The sequence below is a fragment of the Motacilla alba genome, chromosome 3, assembly GCF_015832195.1.
Source record: "Motacilla alba alba isolate MOTALB_02 chromosome 3, Motacilla_alba_V1.0_pri, whole genome shotgun sequence".
NCBI lineage: Eukaryota > Metazoa > Chordata > Aves > Passeriformes > Motacillidae > Motacilla > Motacilla alba.
Window position 1 is genome coordinate 64,983,598 of NC_052018.1, and position 18,938 is coordinate 65,002,535.

At 43.0% G+C, this 18,938-nt stretch overlaps 1 protein-coding gene across 3 annotated transcripts in view; it reads left to right on the plus strand.

Moving 5' to 3' along the window:
* The first annotated feature begins 1,057 nt into the window (after positions 1–1,057).
* Positions 1,058–18,938, plus strand: part of UTRN (utrophin) — a 342,608-nt gene continuing 324,727 nt past the window's right edge. Inside the window, exons 1-2 of one of the 3 annotated variants that reach the window (XM_038130632.1) lie at positions 1,058–1,194; positions 2,519–2,676. In XM_038130632.1, the coding sequence (XP_037986560.1) occupies positions 2,598–2,676 (79 nt within the window). In that variant the 5' untranslated portion in view covers positions 1,058–1,194; positions 2,519–2,597. Of the gene's footprint in view, positions 1,195–1,349; positions 1,651–1,954; positions 2,278–2,518; positions 2,677–18,938 lie in introns of those variants that run through there. The other 2 variants (XM_038130631.1, XM_038130633.1) reach the window with 2 other exon arrangements.

The following is an 18,938-nucleotide window of genomic DNA, read 5'->3' on the forward strand; positions in this document are numbered from 1 at the left end:
TTAATTTGCACTGAATCACCAAGGGAAGTTATGGAACGATCCAAACTAGGCATCTTTGTTTTTAGGCTTCTTTGAAATGCAAAAATATAGCACACTATCTGCATGGCTTTCCAACTTGCAATACAGAAGCAAAATACTCAGTCCCTGTTCCACATGTACTGCACCAATCAAAGGTTGAGGAAAAAATTGTTAAATGCAGTTAGAATGATGATATAAATAATAATTTACAGGTACCAGGTTTTGTTTCTTTGAGGTATCTCTTTTTTCCTTGGGGGAAAGAGTAAAGTGAAGGTAAATATCAAAGTTAGGTTAGGCTAATATGCACATAGTCATTGTTTACTCTTGTTATCTGTCGTGCCTAGTAAACCCATGAGCTGTATCCTGGTAAGAAAAAAGACTTTTGAAGACAAATCTTCCTTGTTTCGCATTGCTACCAATTTCTGTTCACCTGGTGATACAGAATGAGCATGTTGCCAAGCCTGGGCTTCCTCCTTTCTGCTGGCTAATAAATTCTGCACCTCCTTTCCTGCAGATTGCTGGCCTTTCTTATTTAGGTGGTGAAGTACTCAGTGTTGGGAATGCATCTAACCTTGAAAACATTCTGGGCTGCATGGCCTGAGGCCTGGTAGGTAACACCGAGGAATTACTCAGCTACAGTTTCTCTCTGATATTGCTGAAACTTCAGACTAATGCTTATCGAGATAAATACAGCCACGTGTTCTACAGCCTCACAGTACAGGTGAGCATGGATTACTTGCCTGTGCAAACAGGAGTAAGTTCATTCCCAGATTGCAAATGTGGCGATAAATTAATTAGTGTCAGCTAAATATTTTATTAGCATTTATGTCTGTTCATACATCAAAAATGATTGCAGACACCCAGCATCAGCACATTTTTATTGATCCCTAACTGTTCCTTTCTTGCCCAGCCGAAAACCACCCGGGAGTTGTCCCTGCCAAGTGACAACTGCCAAGTGACCCCGTGAGATGAGGCACAGACACCTGGCCAGAGCAGGCGGATTTCGGGAGAGTTGTTTCCGGCTGTATGTAAATTTCCCAAGTGCTTCTCAAATTTTGTCACACTTCCTGACTTCGGTGTTCATGGGATGCCGCGGGGCGCTTCACCTCCGAAGCGCTGCGCGACTGCGCTTATCTGGGGAGGGAAAGGAGCAGAAGGAGCGGCGGGAGCGCACAGGTGCGGACGGGAAGGGCCCACGGCAGGAGGGGAACGGGACAACTCTGCGCCACCACCTCGGGCGGGGTCCTGGGAGGAGCGGGGGCGCAGCCGGGACCCGCTCCGCCCCTCTCTTCTCTTCCCTTCCCCTCCCCTCCGCGCCGGCCCGGCCCATCCCCGCCCCTCGCTCGGAGAAGGGGCCGCGGCCGGGGCGGCCCTCCCGCACCCGCGGCGCTGGCCCGGCCAACAAAGGGGGCGCCGGGGCCGAGGGAGGGGCCGCCGTAGGGCCGGGCCGCGAGGGGCGGGGAACAAGGGGGAGGAGAAGGGGAAGGACGGACGGTGGCGGCGGCTCCTCGCACAGAAAGTTGTGGGTCCGCCAGCGCAGCGCCGGGGAGTTGCTGCCGGGGGACGGGGTGCGAGGAGGAGCCGGGCTGCGCCGCGGGGCAGCGCGGCCCTTCCCGCCGCCGTGCCTGAGGGGTGAGTGGCGGCCGAGGAGAGCGGCTGTCGGCGGCTGCCTCTGGGAGCGGGGCAGCACCGCGGCACCGGGAGGGGCTCGGCGGGGAAAGTTTGTTCCCCAGCTCCGGTAACGTCGCGGGGCGGGGGGCAGCGCCCGCGGCGGGCGCACCTGCGGGTGGGACGGAGCGGCCACGGGGAGCCGGGGCGAGGAGCGGCTCCTCCGTAGGGCTGCCCGAGGGCGGCGGCGCCGCTGCTGTGGCCGCGCATCCCGCGGGGAGGAGGTGCCGGCACGCCCGGCCGGCTGCCGGGTCAAAATCCCCGCCGGGGGAGCGGGGGCGGCGGCCGCTCTGCCGGGGCGGCCGGGCGGGGGCGGCCGTGCCCGGGGCCTGCCCCGCGGGACTCCGCTTCCACCAGCCGGGAGAGGGGCTGCGTGGCTTCTCCCACACGTGGCTGTCGCGCCCTGGGCCGGCCGGGGCAGCGCGCCTGCCTGTGCCCCTTTGCCGCTGGCACACGCCCCAGCCCTCGCTGTGCCGCCCCTCGAACGGGGCTGTCCCGCCCGGGGCCAGCCGGGTGACCCGTGGGGGCGGTGGTGTCGTGGCGAGGGCCGTGTCCTGCCCCTCTGGGGACGGAGCGCCCTGTCGCCCCAGGGTGAGTGGAGCTTGGCTTCCGCGGCTGAGGATTCAGCTGTGCTGTCGCACCTTCAGGGGCCATGCCACTTTTTAAGTGCCACCATAAGGTGTCCCGCTGCAGGGGCACGGCGAATGGCAGGTGGGCTGCCCCGCGACTCGCGTGGGCATGGCTAGCGAGCCTCGATCCCTCCCACCGCACGCGGAGTCACAGCTGGTATAGCCCCTGGAGTTACCGTGCCTTTCTGCTCCTGGTCCTGTAGGTGCTGAGCCGTGGCTCTCCATGGGAGCCTTTTCCCAGCGGATTTAGGCTCCGCCCGTGGCACACCGCAGCCCACGAGCATGGCCCGTGTCTCCGAGCAGGAGGAAGGACCTGGCGCGGGTCACAGCGAATTCAGCGACATCATCAAATCCAGATCAGGTAAACTGTCTGCCTAAACTGGTGTTCTCTTATTTTCTTCTCTACCTATAGCTTCTGATATAAGCTGACGCTGTTAAACAGCACCTTTGTCCAGTGGGTTTTTTGGGCATGTGTTGGTAGTACAGCTAGTGACGGAGGCTGTTCATGCAGCTCCCCTAGTGTTACTGAGTAATAGTAATTGTAGAACTCAGGGTTTGTTTTGTTTTGGGTTTTTCTGTCAGTATTAGTCAAGTCTGTTTATTTGGGATACACCTCTGGCATCATAATTACCTCTATTTTTGTAAATAGCCATGTGCTTAAAGAACTCTTATGCAACCTAGTGTAGGTAGCTTTGGTGTTTATTCTCAGACACTGAAAATGGCAACTGTGGCTGCAACATTGTACCTCCTGGAAGTGCATTGCGTAGTACTCATGCAGTAAATTAATGTGCTTCCTCCTTAATGTAAAACAGTTGTCTAAGGCTACTCACTCAGGCATTTCCTCCAGCAAAACATTCGTGTAACAGATCTGAAGGTTATTAGGAAAACGTGAATTTTGTTTGGTTATGGTGTGTTGGGGTGTCCTGAGGCTCTGGTGGATGTTAGGGTGTGTACTGTCACTTTAGCAGGGGAAGAACAGAGCTTTTGGAGGGACAGCTGAGAGTTGTTTAAACCTTGGTAGAAATTTGTGCTCCATTCAATGACTGGATGCCATATTCCTCAGCCTTACAGTCTGAGGTTGTGCATTTCTTGCGTGCAAAATGCTCCTGTTATCAAAAGATTTTCCTGTGATATCTAGCAAACCTAGCAGTGGTTTGTTTTTTTTTGTTTTCTGCAGGTTAAAAGCTGCACGTCTTCAGTTGGTTGTGATTTGAGATGTCAGATTACATAGGATGTGGGTTTGACCTGGATCCCATTGGTGTTTAAATAGTTTGTTTCCAAGACCTTCGCTTTCTGAGTCTTCCTTTTCTGGAAGAGCAGTTTATGAAACAGATGCTTGTGGGTTTTTAATTTTGAATTCTGTAGTGTTTTTTGTTTTCTGCTGTTGCTCTGGACATAACTTCATTTGATGTTATAAATGTGTAGTCAGTATCTTTATGGGCTTTGAGTGTGGGGACAGCTTGCAGACCGTTTGTATGCGTGTATGTATGTAAGTGCTACGGTTTTATAAGGTGTGTGAGGAAACATGGGTGTATTGGAGGTTCTCCATGAATGAAAAAATTGTACAATAAGTTCTGTTGTTTTGGTTGGGGCAGATGATTGTAAATATCCTGTTACAACCATTTCTTCAGTGGAATGAGAAAATGCTGTAAATTTGAACACAAGGCTAAAAGACTTGTGCATTAATTTAAAAATAGTGAGTGATGACTGTTCTTAAATAATTTTTTTCCAATTACTATGCTGGTTTGGATCTGGATTTGTGATTTCTTCAAATAAATTACTATACTACTGTAGCTCAGATCTGAACCATTCACTACAAGTAAATCTATGGGAGGATTTTCCTAATGAAAGGACTGAAGTTTCCTGAAGCACAGATGACAGCAAATTAAAGGCTAGTTGTCAGGACTGAGAAGAAGATATTTTAATTTTCCTAGATATTATGGAAAGAGAATGCTAATATTTATGCTTAGAAAGGAAAACTGAGGGTTTTTTTTTCTGGGAAGATTTCTTCAGCATGAAATGCTCTTCAGTCTAAGTGACTTGAAATACAGTCAAAGTGTTATAACTTATTAATATTTGGGGTAGCTAAGGCATCTGTATGGCTTTTGAGACTCAAGAGATCAGAAAAAGACAATCGTTTGTTGTCACAGAAAATAGGCTGCTCTGTTTCTTGCTGCTCTGTAAGTTCTTAGCACCAGTGATACGGGAAATCTCTTGACACTTTGGTTAGGGAGCACGTGCAAATGTGCACTGAATATTTTCACTGAATAAATAAAATACAAAAAACACAGTGGGTGAAAAACTATCTACATGATTTAATATACAATCAAGTGATTTAATATGTCATAATATTTTTTGAGTGTGTATTATTCCCCTGCATTTTAAAATAAGCATACTGAAAACAGTTTATTCTTGTAAATAAAAGAAGATAGATGTCTAATGTCCTGTGTAAAGATCACTTTCTCTGTGCTCTCCTGGGCAATTCTGTTTGTCTGTGTCAATGTATGTCTCCATCTCTTCTGAAGAGACCACCAAGCTGTCAGGATATGGTTGTTATTTAAAACCATTCATGTTCTGGAAGTGAGGTTTAAGATCTATGGTTAAGTCTTTTTTGTTGTTTTTCTCGTAACAACTTGGAAGGAAATTATAATTTGAAATGCCAGAATCTTTCTGGGTCAGACCTTAACAAAGAGTGGTACTAGTAAAAATGTTTTTAAATATTTTGATACAAATGTAAACTTTAGTCTTTAGCGGCCTGTCAACTGAATATATTGCCTTTTCTGTAGTCATTGCTGCTTTAGTTATCTTGCTTTCTAAAGCTATGAAGCAGCTAGAAAGCCGTAAAGGTGGCACTGTCAGTACAGGCAGTGTGTTGGTTACTGAGCTTTGATCTAAAATCACTCTTATGAGACTGTATTAAGACACATAAAGTTTTACACCTGCTCAGGGCTGTGTGGGGCCCATCTATGCTTGTTTTTATTAGCAGAACAAGCTATGTGATTTTTTCTTAGACTTGTAATTGGGAAGCTGCCACTGTGCCACATGAAGGATTTAGGAGAGCTGCAGAAAATCATGATTTCTCTATAGACCAATCAAAATAAATTAACAGGATTTCCATTTGTCACTTTTACAAAAAAAAAAAAAAAAAGTGAGAGGTTTGCCATAGGATTTCACAGATGGGAAAAAGTAATTTTGCAAGTATCTTATTTGTTCTTATTTGTTCTTTCCTCTCAAATTAAGAGGATGAAGGATAAAACACTTTCAATGGGTATCTCTGTATGTTATTGATTATATTGGGAACACTTTTTCCTTCAGTGGTCAACAAAGAAACTTTAAATGAATGCGCTATAATCTGTTACAAGTGATAAGTGCTTGATTTTTTTCCCGAGCAGAGATTTCCTATGCCCTTAATGTCACTTCTGTGACTTGGGATGAAAGAAGACTTTTTCCTGTTGTCCAATTAATTTGTTTTCTGCTTTGGATATGGCTCCTCTTTGATTAAGTAGTCTGTTAGTACTGAACTACATGTAGCTACAGGTTATCTTTGAACAGACCTCTTCTGCACTTAAAATAGTATTTGATGGTGACCAAAGCTGCCTATAAAATAACTTCTGGTTATTGAGTTTATAAAGGAAGATGCTTTTTGTTCTCAGAAAGACCAATGATCTCTTTGCCTCCCTTCTTTCTGTACCAGTGGTGGATGCTGATGGCTGAGTAGTGTTTAGTGGGTAGGATACTTGTTCCTGGATGGTTATGCTAGGTTTCTATAATTGGTATTATTTAGCATTATTAGCCTGTACTATGCCTGTGTGTCTGTATCATGGCTTGCTGTGGAAAAGCAGTTTTCCTTTTTATTAACTTACCTGTAGTATGAAGCAATGTATGTGGAGCTGATTTATATCTTTGAAAGGCATCTTGGGCAGATAGGTGAGCTTTTCTCATTGCAATAGCTTTTGGGAAGGAATGCTGTGGGATGATTGCCTTACAGTGGTGAAAACAGTGCTGTCATCACGGCCTTGAAAAACAGATGAGTCTTTGCTATGATTAATTATGGAAAAAAGACAAACTCACTTAAAATCTGTCATGGTAGCTTGGAATGGTAATATATAATTAAACAGTAAGACATAGTAGGAAAAACATTTTTAGAAGATTGCGCCTCTGGTGCATTTAAAGATATGAGCTCTCTAAATTGAGGGGAACTTAATTCTCCTCAAATATATTTGACTGAAAGACTGCTTTGAGGAATTGTAACTTAGTTTTTGACTTTTGGGGCAAGGCTTATTCTGAGAACTGCTGCTGTTGCCTGTCCCCTTGCCCTCTGAAGCAACGTTTACGTGGCTGGCAAACCCCCCTTGCTCCTGGGGTCTTGTTGCCCCATGATGCCACAGGTTGCTTTTGGAACCAGTTCCTTTAGTTGTGTCTCTCGCTGCCAGATAAGGACAGGTCAAATGTGCTGCTTCTCCTTTTCCATTTTGGCTCTATTGGCGTGAAACTGTCAGGAGTTGTCATAGTTGCATGTGGACCATTAGAATTCTGTCAAGTGGATGCAGAGTTGATGTAGGCAGATTTGCTCTGTGTGAACTCTTCAGGGACATTTGTGCAGATAGGGTGTTAAAGACGAGTGACAAACTTGCTCTCCTTGTTTCTAGCCACTGAAATGACTTTAAGACCAAGCCTTTGGGTTGCTGTAGCCTGGCTCCTTTCTGTCAACTGTATAGCTTCCTTTTCTTGGGCTGTCTGGTGGGGACAGATCAGATGCTGCAATGTAGACAGTTCTAGGGTATTGCCTAGCATTTATGAAATGACAGATGTAGAAGTACTAGGCTGGTTTCTTCTAGCATCTTGATTGGTAGGTGAAGAAATAACATATGCTGCTCCGTGTGTTTGAAGCACGACTCTGCCTTGGAATAGAAATTGAGGCTCCTCAGGGAGGGGAAAATAACCAACCCAAAACCCAAACCATAAAAGCAGCCCGTTGATTTGCATGTGCTCTGCCAGGAAAGGAGGACGCAACCCTGAGCAAGAGCTGCTATGTGAGACACTGTGTGTAGAGTGTTAAATGTTTCTAAAGAGGTCTAAAAGCAGGAGTGGGGAGGGGCTGCTGCTGTGGGAACCCTTCTCTGATGAGGATCCTGTGGAGGAGGGGTGCCTAGGCGAGAGGCAAACTAGGGGCAGCATGGGGTTTCTTTCCACCTCTTCCCCAGTGCCCTTTGGAGCATCATTCCCCCTTCTCCCCTCAGGTCTAGGGAAGGAAGGAAGGAAGAGTCTCATACAGTAGCATGAAAATATTTATCGTGTGCTCACAGCATTGGACAGCTTAGCAGAGAATTAGCTGGGCTGTGTTAACACCTCTGAGTAACTGCTCCTAATTTTGATTTTCCCTTAGACTGTTTCTCCTAGCAGAATCACTTGTCCATGGTGTGTGTTGCGGTTGACTCTTGTGAGCTGGAAAGAGTAGGGAAGTGTTGTTATTAAAATCTTTTGAATACAAATAAGGAATAGGTACATCAATGTAGGCATGAGGGGAAGAGTATGTGGGCTTGAGTTGAACTGATGTTGTTTCAGGACAGGGTATCTGCTCTGCTGGCAGGTAGCGGTGTGGATTGGTGTGCTCAGAGCCTGCATAATCTGCTTTTCAAGTGTTGCATGGTATCTCTCCTTCAAAGGAAAGTGCACAATTAGAAAAACACATCTGATTCCACTTATCTTGCAAACTGAGGCACTCCTAGCATGAAGTTGTGCAGAACTGCATTTATTTGGGTGCCTTACTAACAGTCTGAAGAATGAATAACAGGGTTTAAACATTGTGAGATGGGAGGGAGGAGTTTCAATGTCTGACTCCTTATTGTGTTGATGAAAGAATAAGTTATAGTGCCCTGTACCTTCTCAGAAGTCTGTTTTATGTCTTTCTCCCCTCCCCCAGTGTGTTCTGGGGATGCATCTGAGCTGTAATTTCAGAAAGTGATAGTATATTCTCAGAAGAAAGCTGGGAGTTTTAAAGGTAGCAACAGAAATGACAGCCTAAGGAAATAGATCAGTCTGTTGGAATCTGTGGGTTTGACAGAAGCAATGATTGGGCTCTGTTGCAAGCTTTAGCTGGGAATGAGGCAAGGAACTAATTTGTAAATATATCCAGCTGCAAAGTCAGTGAAATGTGGGTCATTGAGAAGGAGGAGTCAAACTGCCGTTTATTTATTTATTAGCATATGATGTCTCTGAGCCTTTTCTTTGAAAAGATATCCACCTGATACTGTCTTGGAGAGAATAAAAGGAGAAAGTTTGATTATTGGCTCTCAGATGGGCTCAGCCCTGAGTGAAGCCAAAAAGAGAAATTCACTGAAATCCAAACACTTAGAGTTGTGTTTTGTTGTCACTTATCTGTGGGACCAGCAGGTAGGGGCTGGTACAGGGTCACTGCCACTGACTCCAGGTGCATGTCCTAGCAGCTGAGGGACGCAGACATGGCTGTAGATGCAGAGGCTGGGCCAGGGCTGGGAGCTGGTTGTCAGTGGGGAGGCTGCTGGAAGATGGTCACCTCTAACAGAGGGTGTGGGCAGTTCCATTTCCTTCAGCCAAGGGCAGGGTTGAGTTTGGGTGTGTTTTGGGCTGCATCTTCCCTCTGGCAGCCTGACCAGCTCTGGATGAGAGCTGCAGCCATGCAGAGGAGGCTGGTTATCAGTGGATACATCTGCAGTTATGGCAGTGACTTTGTGAAGGTTTCTTTTAGAAATATGTTCACTCTTTAATAAAATGCATTTTTAGGTATTCATTCATTCATTCTGTTGAGTGCATGGGACAGATGCACTCTGTCGCGATCAAATATGTCGAGATGCCAGGGAGGAATAATTGAGTTATTAATTGAGAATAGCTTAATTGTAGTTCCTCCTGTAAGGAGGCAGCTCCTCTGCTGGGGAATCATTCTCCAGCAGCCTAGCATCTTTTCAGGTGTGTGGGTCTTCTGCTTGATATGGAAGAAGGGGTGAAGAGCTGTTGAATCTCTGTCTCGTGGGAGATGGTGACTGTGTTTCAGTAAAAGACCAGCTTCTATCTCAAAAGCATGGGATGCATGATGGGAGGAAAGGATCTGGCTATGTGACAGAGATTAAATACATTACGTACTCTTAAGGTGATTTTGATGATCTGTATAGGGAAGGTACAGAAGTACTTTTCAGCCATAAGTTGATCATGAAGTTCTTCTCTGGACTTCAACATCACCTTGTTATAAACAAAGAGGACCTACCATCGAAAACCAGAAAAATTTTGCAGTGGGATTAGATAAACATATGAGGACAGTCAACAGCTTATGCATTTAGCTGTGGAGAAACATGCAATTAAGCCATGAAAGAACATGCTTTGATGGGCCTATGTAATTCATTCCACAAATAACTTTAGTTAGTTCCCATGTACTCTGCTTTTATTTCCTAGCATTGAAATGTGGTTTTTTGCCCCCCACAACCCCCCAGTTAGATCATGGCAGAGGACCAAAGATGGAATATGCTCCTGAAATGTTATGTTACAAATTATTGATGAGACAAAAGTGGTATGATGGGTAAATTCTGAAACGTTTTGCCAGCTATTTTTATTCTTAATTTACCACATTATCCAGGATCAGCAAAGAGCAGCAGTCTGTGTATGAATAACAAATGGATTTATTTGAGAGTTTTATAGGAGGACACTGGGAATAGAGCAAAGCTTTTGGTTTCTGTGTTGTTTTAATAGTTATATTATAAAATATGATTGTATTAACAGAAGAGAATAATAAAGTAGTAGTAAAATGCCAACAGACCAAAGCCTTTCTATTACTTCTTTCCAGGCTTTTACTTCTGTTATAGCTTTATAATGAACAACAGCTATGGTCAGCATAAATCGTTTCCAGAGAGAGTTCATCACCCTTATTTTCCTGGTTTCTACATGTACATCTTGTTCTTGGATGAGACTTCTTGTGGAAATTCACGGGAACATATTGTGTTAACACCGTGTATCTTTCAGCTTCCACAGTCTTTTGTCAAGAAAGTCTGATGGTGTCCTTCTGAATATAGTTTTGTTCTCTCTGGCACAGTGATGTGTAATTGCTTTGCTCTGAGTGATTTTCCTCTATGCTTGAGAGTTTTTCTCTTAGACCTGGCTGTTGTGCCCAATTTAGAACTTGTTGGTTTGATTTATTGAGCTTTAAAAAAAAAAATTTTCTTAACTTAGTTAACACACTTTTCATTTAGAGTAGAGATTATTTAGTTTATCAGAGAGTTGTTGAAGTATTCACTCTGATCTTCATACTCAAAAACTACATTTGCACACTTTGTGATCTGTGCAGAGGAGTACTGTGTTTGACAGTGTCAGTTGCACAGTGCCCTGGTACTTGCTGGTGAGGATGCTGTGTTTCACTGGCACACTGAGATTGGGAGCATTGGGCTAATTCAGGACAAAAGGACATTTTTAAAGAAACACCCACCCCCACCCCCGCCAACAACTGTTCTGGTTTCACCAGACATTTAAAGATTTATTAAAATTGTGAAACATGCTTTTGGAAGATTACATTGTTATCTTGACGGGGCAAGTTAAATGTTGACAATTGTATTTAAGTGGAAGTGGTTTTATGCTTAAGTGCACAATCAGTATGTTCAAAATGGAAAAGAAGAAAAGGAAGGGAAGAGTTCAAATGGAGTTTTGTCCATTGTCAGCAATCATACCATTCTGTGTTGGAATGATTTCTATTTTCAAGGCTATTGAAACCCAGTTCAAGTTCATTATTTGCCCTCTGAACGTTAACTGGAAGTTCCTTGGCTACAGGAGAATCAGTACTGAAAGAAAGGAGATTGAAAGAACTATGCTATTCATAATTTTAGTGAAGTGTTTTGCAGTATCTATAGATGTCAGGCTCCTAACCTTATGTTCTTCACTGCTGCTGCTCCAGATCCCTGTTGCTCTCTTCTTTCCCCTCCTCTGTGAAGAGCAACATGTGAAAAACATTGAGGCCAAGTTTTTGCAAGTATACTCCAGTGCTTGCAAGAAGCTTCCAATGCCCAGGTGCACCATACCACTACTTGGAAAACTTGTTTCCATGTATATGCTTTTCTTGTACTTTCTTATCCAAAAAAACCCCAACCTTGACAAAAAAAAACCCAACCTAGATCAGTCAAGGCTTAGAGAGCTGTTGAGATATGCAGGGATAGAGTGACTGCTGCATCAGCCACAGTGGTGTCTGTTACTTCAGTCCTCCTGCAGAGCCTCTCCTTGAATGACACCTCTGCAGAGTTTGGACAAAGGCCCTTTTATGCCTAAAGGATTAATGCCCCATCTTCATCTTTCTTACGCATTGTAGCAGGAGGGAGTACAAGAACCTGCTATGAAGTCTCAGGACTGAATTCTTGGGGTCTTTACGTAGATCCTTCTCTGTAAAGAAGTGAGGCATGGACCTGAAAAACCAAATTTTAGATTTTTTTTTTTTAATCTAAAGCAGCTCTTTAGAAAGGTTTTCATTTAGGCTATAATGAAGTAAGTGGTTGCTAAAACTTGGAAAACTTGAAATTGATGAATTCCATGTAAACTATCTTTTGTTATTCATATTTATTTTAAGAGGAGGAATAATTTCTATACGAGATTGTTAAGATTGTCTTCCAAATATTTGAGCTAAGGTCTCCTGACTGAGACCTTCTGTACCTGTAATCTGCTAGAGTGGGTTTTCTGTCACTCCATGGTGAGTAACTTCCCCTTCGCAGCAGACAGTGTTAAATATTTCATCACTGGTAAAAGATAGTAGTTTCTTTGCTTACATAGTGACTAACAGTGCTGGGTGTGTTCATCTGCTTGAAGAAAACAGGCTGTACCTTTTCTGACTTTGAAATACAGACAAAGTCTAATCAAAACCCCCTAAACTCTCTGGTTTATGAGATCAGTTATTTTTGAGCAAGGTGCACAACAGGGTTGTGGTGTGACAGCTCTTTGTGTGTTGAAGGGTACCATATCTAAGGAAAAGGAAGTGTGTTCACTCAAGCATTTTTCCTTCCCTTAGGTAAGGGTGTGTGCAATAGGATGAAAGAACAATACCTGGCCTTGCAAAATGGGTTGCTTTTGGAGGGTGATTAACCCTTGCTTGTTTCTCCCTCTTGGAGAAACAGGGAAATTAATGCTAGAAGTGCAGTGGTAAAGGTGGAATCTTGTGGTCAGGCATGTGTGAGGCATCAAGTGGGACAGTGTCTTGGTGGTAACGTGCCTATTTCATGTGTCATGCTGTATAAATTACAGTCCTGAAAATAGATTGAACAAACTGGAAAAGTGTGTACTGGTCTGAAGCACACTCTGTGCTTATCTGTCTCCTGTTAGCCCTAGTGGTGGTCTACTGCCACTTGTGAGACTGGGATATTTTACTTCTCAAATTAAGACTCCATTTTATAAAGATAAAATGTATTAGCCTGCTGTGTGTCTGAGTGTATAAACTTGCCTCAAGGTATATAACTGGTTTGGCTGGCAGAATCTGGGGTTGAAAGAAGATGCTTTGGAGCATTTAACTGGATTTAAAATGTAGGATCTTGAGTCTGAAGAGATGCCTGTATTAGGTTTTGTGGCACATACAGTCCAGGTGTGCATGTAAAATATGAACATAAAATGCAACATAGAATACTCAGCTGGGCTAATTTACTGCCAGAGTGACTCCGTGCTTGCTGGAGACATTGATTTATTATTATTTGTCTTGTCTCTGGGGATGACTTGTGACTGAATGAATAATATTTAAAAATAGATGTCCTGTTCAATTCCAAGTATAAGGATAATACTTTTTAAACATGTTATGCAGTTAAAAATAATTATCCAAAATAAACTAAAAAGCCCTAAGCCTTTCTGAAAAACATATTTGTGTTCTTTCCAGAAGTTGCTCTTTTTTTGTGTGCGCATGTTCTGTTACTCCCTTTACCTTGTTCAACTTCATGGTTTTTCTCCCTGTTGAAGGAAAACTGCAGTGACTGTGTGTGTTGCAGTGTGTGTTGGGAAAGAGCAAAAGAGCTGGAGATACCTTATTCCTCCCCCACACTCCTTGCTGTCATCTTGGTATGAGGGAAGGGTAAAGGGATGAATGTGGCAGTGCTGGTTCCCACTGCCCTGGGACATGTCCTGATGTGTGGCAGGGCTGTGTGCTGACACCTGAGGCCCCTTGTGTTTCTGTTTTTCAGGCAGCATCTCCTCTGTGCTGTGAACAGAAGGCAATTAGAGACAGTCTGAAAATCTAATAAAACAGGTGGAAAATGTCATACTCTTTTTTTGTTGCTGGACTCTGTTGCTGCTTTGGCTTCACCTTCCTGTCCTGGCAGGTATTTGCAGGGAAAAAAGGAATCCTCAAGGATTTAGCTGCTGTTTTAGATCATCTTCACAGAAGATAACTCCAGTGAAGTCAGGATTGTTTGCAGAGGTCTGCCTGTGGTGGAGCCGTGTGCTGGGGTGCTGGCACAGACAGACTGCATGGCTGTCAGCATCTGCCTGATGTGCAAGCACCTGGTTCCTGGCCTGGCTGCTGGCCAGTGAGCGCTGTGAAAAATGCACATCAAAAGGGGTCACCTTTTCCAAAAACTGGCTGGGAGCACATTTGGAGTTGTACCTGTGTTTCCTGCCACTGCCTCGTAATTAGAGCCGTTGTGCCATCTTGTTGATGTTGACAAGTTTCTGTCACTGTTCAAATTTTCAAAGGGTTCAAACTACTGACCTTTCCACTGAGCACCTGACTGCAGTGTAGCATGAGTGTATTGCACAGAGAGAAGGTGTACCAGGAAGTGAGTGAGGGGCCAGAGAACATTGAGGGCATTTTGTACTGAATTAGAGAAGTCCCAAAACCTTCTGGGCCAGGGTGTTTGCGTGTGTTTCTGCCCTGGATAGGTACTGCTCAGTGATCATGTCCTAAGCTGCAGGCCAAAAAGAGGAATTTAGTGGTGCACTTGGCAGTGCTAGTTTAATGGTTGGATGATCTTAGAGGATAAATGATTCTATAATTCTGGAAAACTTGCCACTAAAAGATGCTGGTCTAAGTGGAGGAGCAGGCTTGCAGTAAGTCTTGATTCCCACCTTTCCTCCAGGAGAAAGACATTGTAAGGACATTAAGAGTTGGAGAAAAGGAGAGTTGCTCTCCTTTTTCTTATCCAGAATAAGACAGCCACAACAAACCTCTCCATTGCCCTATTGACAACCATCCAGCCCCCAGCCCTGGCAGTGGTTGCAAGGATGTAGTGTTGTCATGATAAACAGCCATTGTGCTGCAAGAGGGGCTGGCCAGCACACAGGGACAGTTCTGATACATTCCTTTTAACAAAAAACCCATTGCAGGAGAAAGAGGGGAGGTCATTGCTGTAGTTGTTTACCTGAAATGAGATAATAGTCATGATACTTATGTTTGTGTCAGAGTCCAAATAGATGAGATGCTTAAAAAGGAGGAGAGCTTAGGGCTGTATATAGAAGGGAAATATGTCACCATATAGATAATGATGGACCCTTTGCCAGGAGGTGGAGTCGATGTTTGCCTGGAGGAATGTGGGGGATATGTATGGGGAGCTATTTCCTTGGTTTGCCTGGTGCAAAAGTGGGTGCTGTGCTGTGATTCTGGTTATGCACAGTACAGAGTGTGCTAGCTCAGGGATGGTGGTGCTCTGGCACTGAGGTAACAAGTGTGCTTAGAGGGGCATTATGTAGGGTTATCCTGGTTAAATGTCTTCTAGCTTTATGATCCCTGTGTTGCGTTCATTCATATCCTGAAGTGAACAATATGGCATGCTGTGGTTGGCCCATTTGAGGTCTGGGTCTTGATTATTTCCTGGGTGAGGTTGCTATCCTTGGTGTTCCCGAATTCCCACAGGAATCTCCTGCTATGTGCATCGTGTCAGTAAGTGCAGCTCTGCCCTGAAGAGGAATTTGAGTGTGGTACTTCTGCTTCAGGGCGCTTTCACATTGCAGGAGCTCTTGCATTTTCCTGGTACTTTAATGCTGCTCTTACTGCTTCACTTGATGCTACACCTAAATTAGAGGTTACTGGGTTAGGTCAGAGATTGCTCTAGCATGTAATGCTCCCTTCTGAGCCAGATAAATTTTCTTCAGTAGGAATTAGGGGAAAAGAGGAGTGTATAGTACCTGGTGGATATCATAGCTTGTGGTTTTATGTATAAGAGCATAATTAAATGCTGATTTATTTTTTGTGTTTTCAGCAAAATATCACACATGATGTAGAGGTTTCTTTGCCTATTAAAAGGGCAGGGTGCCTTTAGAACTGAGAAAACTAGTGTGAAAGCAGTGAGGGGTCCTAAAAGCCCTGACCTGTTGTAGGCATGTCAAATTTGATTTTACTCTGTCTCTTTGCAATACAGTGTTGAAAAGGTCTTGCATTGCTGTGTTCATCCTTAAAGGAGTCAGTGTCCTTAGTGTAGCTGATTAAGTTTAGTTTCAGGATTAAGTCTGTGACTGACAGTAGAGTCCTCTCCGAAGTTGCCCAGATCTGTTGAATGGCCTTTAGAGGAAATGGGATACACTGCAAAACTTTGGAGCTGGCTAGGAAAAATTAGTTCATGTTGTGTAATATATTACACAATAGAATTTGGTTCTAGGGTGATTTGGGCAGAAAGAAAATGAAATCTCTAAATTTGCTGCTGGTTGTTGCCCTGGAAGTTCTGTTGCATCTATTCTTCCACAGTGCATCCATGCTGCAGTTGGGCAGAGGATGGAGCAGAAAGCACTAGTCAGGTGGTAAAAATGGACTGTGTCTATATAACGTTCAAATAAAGTGCTAAGAAAAATGAAGACTGCTTAGAAATGTTTTGTTGATTTTTATATTCCATGTTAGTTCTCACCTACTTTTGATGTAGCTTCTTATTTTGGCTCTGCATTTTCTGGCTTTTAGTTATAGCTGTCCCCATATAGTAAAAATTATTGAAAGTGTAATGTCCAGTTGAACTCCATTTTGCTGCCTGGGAAAAGAAGGAAGGGATTAAAGAATATAAGTACTTGAGATACACTGCAGTGCTGAAAGATGTATGTACTATAGTGATCATCTGAAACAAAAATTTATGTTGCCTAGAGAAGTGCAACCTGATTATGAAAGTGTTCTGCATAATTTGTGTGGGTATGGTAAGGAGAAGAGAAATTGTGAAATGAATTTAAACTTGTTTCCTTCAGTGGGAAAATCTTTTTTCATATGGATTTGGTCCTTATGCTCTCTAATCTGACATTTTCCCCTTCATACTGAAATGCACACAATTGTTTTTATCCTAGTATGGAGGGCAGAAAGTAGAAAAAGGGGTTTTGTTCCTCCTAAGATATTATGTGTGCCTGGTACTCTCATTGGTAATAAGGTTCCTTTCATATTCTTCCAGCACTCAGAAAGGACCTTAACTTGCTATCCTATTAAAAACCTCTTCTGCTGCCAAAAAAAATGTAAAAATGTAAAAGTTGGAGACTCAACTCTCATCTGCAATACAATGGAAAAAAGGAAATGCTACGTTCTTGGCACTCCCAAATTTAGCAGAGCCAAAAGGTTATCATCTGACAGAGTAGATGAATGATAATTAAGATAACTGGTGTTACTGGAAGTCTTTAAAAAGCAATTAAATTAATTGTTTGATCTTGGTGAGAATCTGTGGCTGTGAGTCGGATTTTGATCTGGATCTGTTGTCTGGGATGCAGTGTGGTGTAAGTAGGGGAAAAGTAATGTATGTCAATTGTGTGAGACTTTATTTTAAACTGCTTTATATCTGTATTGTGCTATACTTAATAGAGTTTGTGTTTTTTCCTTTCTTTTTGTCCCTTTCCTCTTTGGATGAATAAGTTGAACTCAGCTACAGTTTGGGATCTGCAAAGTATCACAAAAGCCTTTTTGGAAAGACTGACAAATTGTAAAATCTAATTTCAGTGAAAATTGGTGTGTGATATAGAGCTTGCACCTTCTGTGTAAGGTGTGTATCATTAAGAGTTATAAATCCTATTTTGCAGACAATTATTTTAGACCTAAGTATTGAAGTAATGCAAAAAACAGGAACAAAAGAGCATATCTGGTTAAATTACTGGGTTTTTTTTTTACTAAGGCATCCTTGAAGTATCTTCATCAGGGGGAACCACATACAAGTTTTACTACATAAAGAATTCCTTCCTTGACAGCCTTTACACATTTCCCCCACCCTCCTCCAGTCCTGCAGGGCTTGGAATGGTGAGAGTACAGCTGAGGAATGGGTGAGTCAGTTACATCATGTCTTCCAGAATCATCCAGCTTGTTATAAATAATAATCTGCTGTTTATTTAAATCTCTGTAACGCAAATAAGTAACCTGTTGCTCTAACATTCAAGTGCAAAGATAGTGCCCTGCACTTTTTTGCAAACTGGTCTAATTATACCTCAGTAGTGAAGGGCAGTGTATTAATACAAGGTAAGAGGACTTCTTTGCTAGAACCTTACTAAGAGCTAATTCAATGATTGAAATTTCTTTTTATAATAAATAGAACTAGTTAATTATGTTCTCTCAGCTTTAAATAATTTGTAAAGTCCTATTTCAAGTTTCCTTTTGTAGAATAAACAACTAAATTAAATATGAATAACCATGTATTTAATTTCAAAGATTGTTTTAAATTCCCATTCAAGTAAGAATATATGTGCAAGAGACTACTTTTAAAATTACATCCTTAAGGAAAATATATTTATTTAATGTAAAACTAGGTTAAATAATGGTCCAAAATATCACCTCAGGCTTGTGTTCTTTGATCTCTCAAATGACAAAATTAGCCTCTTGAAACAGATGAAAAATGTGACCAAAACATAATCTAATCTTACTTGCTTTTTCCCCTTCATGCCTACTTCTGCCTCACAGACTGTTTCTATTTAGTATAAAACAAGCCTGTTCATTCCCAAACTCATTTTGTCTTTGCATTTGGGCATCAGCTGTGGAGGATGGGGTTGGATATCCTTAGGCTTGTTTAGCTTCCCTTCTTAGCTGAGATGTGACATGGTGAGCTCTTATGATAGTTTTTCAGTGGTTTTGCCAAAATTTGAGGAATACATGAAGTAAAGTGTGGTCAGCTTTCTCTCTGTCCCCTTAGAACCATATTGATGTAGAAACTCATCCTGACATGAATGATTCAGGCTTGTCTTGGACTGTTGGGTAAAAAATGTGGAAGCAGTAGGCAAAGGAAACTTAATGCGTGATGTACAAAGAAACTTTTGGGGTTCTTGCTTTGCTCTAGGCAGCTAAATATCAAAGGATAAAAGTGTCCTGGAGTGACCAAGATGCCTTGTTTTTTTCTTGGGATTTTTTGACCTGTCTTAGTAGAACTTTGTTGCCTGGCCTTTCATTTCCACCCCAGGTCATCACTATAGGGAGCTAAGTAAGCGTGGAAGTGGCTGTGTAGCTACAGAGGAGTGTGTTCCCTTCTGGCAGGTATTCAAGAACATCTTTGAATATTTATATGGTGAATTAACACTGTAGTGTAGAGGAGGTTTGGCAGAAAATCTTTGAGGATCTTGCAAGTCGCTGCATGCACAGTTAGTGGTTTCTCTGCAAAAGCACATATTGAAAAAAACCAAATGGCACTTCTAAAATGTGCTGAGTTAGGGTGCCGCGAGTTGTATCTGGCAATACATGATTTTTTGCAAACGCATCTTGTTTTGGATTGT